Source organism: Mugil cephalus, chromosome 5 (genome assembly GCF_022458985.1).
Source record: "Mugil cephalus isolate CIBA_MC_2020 chromosome 5, CIBA_Mcephalus_1.1, whole genome shotgun sequence".
NCBI classification, from domain to species: Eukaryota; Metazoa; Chordata; class Actinopteri; order Mugiliformes; family Mugilidae; genus Mugil; species Mugil cephalus.
Window position 1 is genome coordinate 29,464,424 of NC_061774.1, and position 8,606 is coordinate 29,473,029.

The 8,606-nt window shown below is 41.5% G+C and overlaps 1 protein-coding gene across 1 annotated transcript; it reads left to right on the top strand.

The window, feature by feature from the left end:
• The first annotated feature begins 2,097 nt into the window (after positions 1-2,097).
• Positions 2,098-7,438, top strand: stard15 (StAR-related lipid transfer (START) domain containing 15). The gene is made up of 6 exons (XM_047585084.1): positions 2,098-2,247; positions 5,222-5,369; positions 5,486-5,589; positions 5,686-5,803; positions 5,889-5,941; positions 6,033-7,438. Exons 1-6 carry the CDS (start codon positions 2,098-2,100, stop codon positions 6,252-6,254), a joined length of 795 nt encoding a protein of 264 aa, XP_047441040.1. The 3' UTR covers positions 6,255-7,438.
• Positions 7,439-8,606: the final 1,168 nt, after the last annotated feature.

Consider the following 8,606-nt stretch of genomic DNA (forward strand, 5'->3'; position numbering starts at 1 on the left):
TTGTCGACTATTTTACGCATGCATGCCGTCTCCGTGCCATGGCAGGTGAGGCCAACCAATCAGAAGCGGCAGGTGAGGCCAACCAATCAGTGAAACCTGCTCCACCTGCTCAATCATTTCAGAAAAGGCTGCAGCCGGATCAGAAGCGGAGCTGAGGGATTTAATCCCCAAGAAAAACAGCACGTCGGTCCCATGGGAGTGTTTCGGGTTTGAGGCTACAGACGTGCACCTGACACAGGTACTGTTGAAGTTGCAACATCCAGTGGAAACACAACCAGTTTATACCGTCACTTGAAAAACCACCACGGGAATCTGCAAAACGAGACGACAAAGTCCGGTGAAAAGTCTAGCGGAGCTGATGCTCAGGCCCATAGTAGCAAACACAATACAATTATGAAGTGGTGGGGTTTGTTTTGGTAAGAGATTTATTTTATTACTTTTCAGTTTGACTTTCTGTAAAAAAGGTAGCCCGGTTTTTTTATTATAGGGTTGAATAAAGTACTTTAATTGCTGCTATGTTAATAAACTATCAGTCAAAAGACCTTGACCTGTTATTAGATTATTTGGTAATTGAGTTTTGTTTTTCTAATTACTTATTTAACATTGTTTTTGTGTTTAGGAAACTGTTTTGTATTTTATTTAACTTGTGCATTTTTCTTGATAAATCCTTTTGAAATCAGTTCTTAGCTTTAGTTTTCATTCTTGCATTAAAGTAATGGTATTTATTTTTTTAATTCAATGATGTAATTTTCTGCCATATCTGTAAATGTTACTGTACATTGTGAATATTGCATGATTTGAAGAAAATCGTTAAAAAAAATTGCAAAGTCTGCCAGAAAAATCACAATTAGAACTTTACCTAAAATCGTTCAGCCCCAACTGCAGAGACTCTACTTCCTGAGGAAGCTGAGATCCTTCAACATGTGCTTCCAATTCAGAGAGCTTCGTCTCTAGAACTACAATTAACTGTTTATTACAAGTAACATTATATGAATTATATGAATGGCTCATGCACTTTACATCTTTGCAGGGGATTTTAACAAGAAGTGTTTAGTGTGTTACCTAAACTATGTGTCTTTACCACATACAGGCAACTCAGACCATCTAACCGTCACCCTGCAGCCTGCAAACAGAACCAGAGTGAGGACAGAGGACGGAGGACAGAGGACGGACTGCTTTGAGTGCACACAGTGGGACATCATCTGGGGACATCTTGGTTCTGCAGGAATACACAGATGCAGTAATGGGATTCATCTAAATGTGTTGATGATGTGACTGTAGTGAAGACTGTTAAAACAGGTGCCACAAATAAGCTATGGCTGACAGGGAGGATACAGCTGGAAACTGGACTCATCTGATCACAGAATCTTCTTCCAGGTCCTGACTGTCCAGGTCTAACCTCTGTCTCTCATTGATCAGGGGCTTATTCACAGCCTTGTAGGACCATCTGTGATTAATCTATCTATAATAAATGTATCTATAATCTATTATTTATCTATAATAAATTGATCTATTATAAATCTATCTATTGTAAATCTGTCTACAATAAATTTATCTGTTACAAATCTATCTACAATAAGTCTCTATTATAAATCTATCATAAATGTACTTATTATAATTATAACTATGGGGTTAGTGGCTCTGGGATCAAAGCTGCTTCTGCTTCTATGTCCTCCTCCTCCTCCTCCTCGTCCATGTCCTCCTCCTCCTCCTCAGTGACCTGATGGAAACTAACACCTGATCTATTTGTGTCGCTGCTCTTTGCTCCGCCCACTGTTCAGGTATCAGTTTCTGGTGCATTCAAGGTCTGTTGGATTCAGGGCCTTAGAGAGTTCCTGTTTACCACAGCACCTGAAGGCCTCACCCAGCATCTGACCATTAGATAGACAGATAGATGGACGGAGAGACAGACAGACAGATTCAGACGGGCTACAACTCCCAGAATGCACTTCACTGACAGCCCTCACCTGTCTGCAGGTGTGTCCTCAGGTCCCTGAACACAGCTACAGAGTGAGAGCTCCTCTCTTTCTGTCGTATCTGTACAGTGTTACAGTCAGATAAAAGCGCCTGTGGGTCCTGGGGAGGAACGGGGCAGACATGCCGGTCCAGATCCCGGATGACTCGGACTTCAGGTCGTTCAGAGACCAGTGTCTGAGTCCAGACGGATGGACGAGCCGCTACAACAAAGGCGGGGTGACGGTGTGGTGCCAGGAGGGGGACGAGGGCCACACGGTCCAGAAGATCAAGGTTAGAATAACCAACACCAGTAATCTGATTACTCTGGTAACTTTACTGGAACTACTTTACATTAGACTTTTTAAACTTTACTCTGAGTACTGTAGTAACTCTACTCTGAATGCTTCTGAAACGTTACTCAGTGAAAAGGTTCTAATGGTATACTAGTTCAATCAATTCAATTCTATTTTATTTCTATAGCGTCAACAGAGCACATGTCCTCAGTGCATCGTCCCCCTGCAGCCTCGGCCTTTAGCAGCATAACTAAGGGATGGTTAAGTCCAGCTCTAACTATAAGCTTTGTCTAAAAGGAAAGTCTTAGTCCTGACCTTAAACGTAGAGACTGTGTCTGCCTCCAGAACCCAAACTGGGAGCTGGTTCCACAGGAGAGGAGCCTGATAGCTGAAGGTTCTACCTCCCATTCTACTTTTAGAACCTCTAGGAACCACAAGCAGACCTGCACTTAGAGATGGTAGTGATCTGTTGGGACAGTCTGGTTCTATGAGGTCTTTATATATGATGGAGCTTGGCCTTTCAGGGCCTTGTATGTAAGGAGGAGGATTTTAAATTCAATTCTAGATTTTAAAGGGAGCCAATGAAGAGAAGCTAATACTGGAGTAATATGATCTCTCTTGCTAATTCCTGTCAGTGCTCTTGCTGCAGCGTTTTGAATCAATTGGAGGCTTTTTAAAGAGTATTTGGAGCCAGACAGTAACGAGTTACAATAATCCAGCCTGGAAGACACAAATGCATCAACTAGTTTTTCCGCATCTCTCTGAGAAAGGATGCTCCTAATGTTGATGATATTACGAAGGTGAAAGAAAGCAGTCCTGGTCACCTGCTTTATGTGAGAATTAAAGGACATATCCTGGTCAAATATAACACCAAGGTTTTTCACAGTAGTACTGGAGGCCAAGGTAACGCCATCCTACAAAAGTAGGTGATTAGATAATGAATCTCTGACATGTTTAGAGCCAAATACAATAACTTCAGTTTTGTCTGAGTTTAAAAGTAGAAAATTACAGGTCATCCAAGCCTTTATGTCTTTAAGGCGCTTGGAGTTTAATCAGCTGATTAGTTTCATCTGGTTTCATGGATAAATATAGCTGGATATCATCTGCGTAGCAATGACAGTTTACACTGTGCTTTCTAATAATATTGTCTCATGAACTTAAATAACGTCCAGTTCATTAGGTACGTCAGGGAAAATGTTCTAACATAAATAACTTAGATTTAGACTTAGACAGACTTTAATGATCCACGAGGGAAATTGCTTTGTCACAGCAGCTTCGTTGTACATATAAGTAAACACTCTTAAAAAACACAAGAAAGATAAAATATGATTTGATTAAAAAATATATATATATTATCTAGTTAAGTTGATGTGATCTTTGAGGAGGAGGAGATAAACTGGACTAAATTAGACACTATAGTGTTTCTAGCCTGGCCCTCTGATGACAACATATTAGGAACAGTTAATAGTACTAACATGTTTTATTAGGAACTAATGCTAAATAAGCTTCGCATGCTGTCACTAGTGTACCTAATGAAGTGGCTGGGAAGTCTATATAAACGTTTCTCCTCAGAGGTGGACGTCATGTTTTTCCACTGCTGTCATCTGAAGCTCCGTGTAACTCAATCAGCACAACCTGGCCACAACGTTAATCATTCATGTCCTTCTGCTCTTTTGTCTCAGTCTCAGTTTTTTTTTTTTTAAATTTCCTGGAGGATGTAGCTCCTTTCTTCCTCCTGACTCATGTTCTGGCTCTGGTTGTAGTTTTTTCCGCCTCCACCTCCTGTTCTCTGAACCTCTTCCATGATATTGATGAGGAACTTCGTTTAGATCTCTATGTCTTCTTCACCTCCTTCCTCCAGACTGGTTATTCTACTCTGCTCATTCAATTATTAGATTATTACAGGTGAGCAACGGCTGAGAGGACGTCTAGAATGTTGAATGCGTTGCGTACACCTATGGCTTTGTGTTTATCATATTTATCATGAGATGGCAAATTCTCACGGTGGGGATTGTATTTGGTGGTAAATCGTATAGTTACCACTATTCCTAGTGAACAGAAACATTTCTGGTGGACGTTTAATGATTTACCAAAGAAGAAAGAGAAGGAGGTGAGGAGGTCAAATAAAAATGACGAGGTAGATTCAGGGAGAACTGATGAATGAAAAGAATGAGCAAGTAAGTTACAACAGACGACTGGATCAAATACAGGACTTTAATACACAAACAAAACAAAACAGATTCACTGAATTCAGGAGGTCAACCGGAGAGTAGAGAGACCAAACAGGCCAAATGTAAATCCTTCCTAAGGATGTAGACTCTTCCTAAGAATGGAGACTCCTCCTAACAATGTAGACTCTTCCTAAGGATATAGACTCCTCCTAACAATGTAGACTCTTCCTAAGGATATAGACTCCTCCTAACGATGTAGACTCTTCCTAAGGATGTGTAGACTCTTCCTAAGAATGGAGACTCCTCCTAACGATGTAGACTCTTACTAAGGATGTAGACTCTTCCTAAGGATGTTTAGACTTTTCCTAAGGATATAGACCTTTCCCAAGGATGTGTAGACTCTTTCTGAGCATGTAGATCCTTCCCAAGGATGTGCAGACTCTTCCCAAGGTTGTAGACTCTTCCTAAGGATGTTTAGACTCTTCCTAAGGATGTAGACCTTTCCCAAGGATGTGTACACTCTTCCTAAGGATGTAGACTCTTCCTAAGGATGTAGACTCTTCCTAAGGATGTAGACCCTTCCTAAGGATGGAGGCTCCTCCTAACGATGTAGACTCTTCCTAACGATGTAGACCCCTCCTCCTTCCCCCAGTGCGGGTGCTCTATGCACTGAGCTAAACACCGCTCCATGCCTTATGTCTTGAAAACGATTAAACCTGGAGCAGGAGCTGTTGCAGAGACTGAAGAATCTGTCTCAGATTGTCTCCATGTGTCTCTGTTTGTCTCCTCTCTATGTCTCAGATGAGGACAGTGTGCAAAGATGTGGCAGCGGAGACGCTGTACGATGTCCTCCATGACACCAGCTACCGCAGGAAGTGGGACACCAACATGATCGATACGTACGACATCGGAAGGCTGACGGTCAACGCTGACGTAGGATACTACTCCTGTGAGTCTGACGCAAAGGACGTCACAGATCACTTCCTGATATCCTCACGTCCCTGAACCTGGACACAGTCTGTCCTGACAAAAGAGACAAATCATGCTCTTGTTGTCTGTCTTCAGGGAAATGTCCCAGTCCCCTGAAGAACAGAGACTTTGTGACCATGAGGTCATGGCTTCCACTTGGCAACGACTTCCTTATCATCAACTACTCGGTCAAACACCCGGTCAGTGTCTCTGTCTCTGTCTCTGTCCCTGTCTCTGTCTCTGTCACATCTGTTCCTTAAGAGACATTAAAACGTCCTGTCTCTGTGTCTTCACAGCAACACCCACCCAGGAAGGACTTTGTCCGAGCTGTGTCTCTTCTGACCGGGTACCTAATCCAGTCCAATGGAGACACCAGCTCTACCCTGTACTACCTGACCCAAGTGGACCCAAGAGGTGAGACGAAATGTCCTCAATATTAACAGAATGCGTTGTCCTCCCACAGACAGATAAGACAGTCTGTCCTCTGTTTCTCCTGCAGGTTCTCTCCCAAAGTGGGTAGTGAACCGAGTGTCTCAGTTCGTGGCTCCAAAGGTAGACCAGTTTCCTTTGTCAGTCTTCACGTCGCATCTTTGTCCCATTAAATGTGTCTCCTGTGTCTCTGTCTGTACATCTGTCCTCTAAGGCCATGAGGAAGATCTACAAGGCGTCTCTGAAGTACCCGGAGTGGAAGAGGAAACACAACCCGGGGCTGAAGCCGTGGATTTACCCCGAGCAGAACACTCTGCCGAGCCTCCAGGCCTCCGAGCTGACGCTGCAACGAGCCGAGTCCCTGGACAACATCGACGAGAGCGCCGCCCCCGAGGACAGGGACGAGGAGAGGGACGAGGACAGGGACCAGACATAGTGGGACAACATCAACAAGAGGGCCGGCCCCGATGGACAGGGACGAGGACATAGGGGGACACCACCAACTAGGACAAGAACCACAGCGAGGACAACGAGACATAGGATGACGACGAAGCAAAATCAAGACGACGAGACCAAGCTGGAGGAAGACATGTGTGTGTGTGTGTGTGTGTGGGGGGGATTCATAACGTCTTGAAGGATTCATAAAGTATTCTAATTCTAATTCTAATTCTAATTCTAATTCTGATTCTGATTCTGAATCTGATTCTGATTCTGAATCTGAATTTTCAAAGAGCAACTGATGTTGATTAATTAGTTGATTCATGAGTTGATTAATTAATTGATTAAAACACTCTCTTCTCTTTTCTTTTCATTCTTCGATGAATAAAATATTATGTGGACTGATTGTTGGCTGTGAGGGAGCTGCATCGTCACATCAGTTCTTTGTTTATTTATTTTAATATTTACTTTTATTTAGAATATTGCTTTGTGTTGCTTAACTAAATATGGATCCCTTTTACTTGATTAATAAATTTACCTAAATATCTGTTTGTTTGGTTTGATTTGTAATCATCCTCCCTCTCTGCTGCCTCTGTGGGCGTGGGAACCTGGAAGATCTGTAACATCCACTATCACTACCGCCACATTGGATTTTCCCTTTTATTAGCAACTAGATTTTTATAACTGCCAGAGGATAAGACCTTACTGGAAAACATAAATATATATATATATATAAATGATTTAACGTAAACAGTCCATTTAAATGTGAAACTATGTGTTTGGTCAATCTACTGACAAATAATAAGACAAAAACAGCTGGTTTTACTGTTGGCAGCGAGTAAGCGACGTCACAAGAGAATGGTTAAAAGTAGAACCACCCACCACTGAATGGAGTGAAATGGGACTGATGTTATGGAGAAGATACATTTTTAGACTTGGACCAAATGCACTGATTATGTCAAACTGATCAGATCAGATTTCACTCCACGGAACAAGTCCTCTTTTTATGTGAAGTTTTGAGGAGTTGCGCTGCCCTGTTCTGTTTTCATAATGTTTCCACTAGAGATCCGTAGGAGTAAATCCTGCATCCATTCCTTTGATGTTTTCAATGACTAAGGCTGTAACTATTGTATATGTTAGAAATTTGCCTTTCCAAATAAAAAGAGAATTTCAGAAAAAAAACTACCAGAGCTCTGATTTCTGCTGTTTCATATGGAAACTTTATGCTACTTCAGAAGGCTTTCCTCATTCTGTGGGGTAAAAACATCAATGTCTAACATTACCTAATAATTAATTCACTCATTCATTAGATAACGGGTTAACTGATTCATTGACGTCTTAATTTCAGGCTGTGGTTACAGTTTCTGTTGTTCTGCTGAAATGAATCAACTGTTTTCTTCTTTGGTTCAACAGCACTGACTGGAGGATCAGCGCCACCTGTTGTTCATGTGTTGCTGTCACCTGTAAATCATGGATTCGTTGTTTCCGGACTCATGGTGGCGCTGTAGTTGTGTACTCAGAGACAGATGTTGTCTTTGTGGAGGAAACTTTGTTCTGAAGAATGTGGAGCTCTATTGTCTCAGACTCTTCCTGTTTCCTGTCTGCTGCAGAGACAGGACGCAGTGTCCACCAGCACATCCTGTGACTGACCCCCTCCCTGGCCACATCATTAGGTACACCACTGAATAAATAAGGTCCAGTTCATTAGGTACGCGGGAGAACTGGTTCTAAACTATATAACACTGAGTTGATGAAGAACCTGGTTGATGTGTGTGGAGGAGAGAGGTCAACGGTAATAGATGAATCAGTGATTAATTATTTATTTAATCCTTATGTCTCCTAAAATGTACTACCCTCTGGACACCTTCATAGCAAAAACGTACAAAAAGCCATAAAATCCTCACACATCAACATGGGTTCTGCTTTTTGATAAATCACTTAAACATCTTCAGACCTTCTCAAAACCACCAACATCTCATCATCATCTCATCTCATCATCTCGTCAAGTTTTCAGGATTTCGACCCTTGAATGTCAGTCTGATTATATGAAATATTAAATGTTTAGAGTCTTGGGTATGTTGAAGATTAGAAATAAAATTAGTAATTTTATGTGGTACCAGATTCTCTCCATAGAAGCACATTTATTCCAGTATAAAACCATGCATCCATTGCATTTAGAAGAACACTAGTGATATTTGACATTTTTATTGTATTTGGTCAGATTCAACCATTTTCCTACTGTAGGCCGGTGTATGAAATTATTGTAAATTTCTCATGAATCAAGACTATTTATTTATTTAATTAATGTTTTTATTTATGTCGATGGTTTCTCACTTCGTTTTGAGACAAA

What these genes read in the sequence shown, in the direction of transcription:
- stard15 (XM_047585084.1), top strand. Translation starts at nt 2,098, where the DNA reads ATGCCGGTCCAGATCCCGGATGACTCGGACTTCAGGTCGTTCAGAGAC. An exon ending in ACTACTCGGTCAAACACCCG is followed by an intron (nt 5,590 to 5,685) that starts GTCAGTGTCTCT and finishes GTGTCTTCACAG; the next exon opens with CAACACCCACCCAGGAAGGA. An exon ending in GACCCAAGTGGACCCAAGAG is followed by an intron (nt 5,804 to 5,888) that starts GTGAGACGAAAT and finishes TTTCTCCTGCAG; the next exon opens with GTTCTCTCCCAAAGTGGGTA.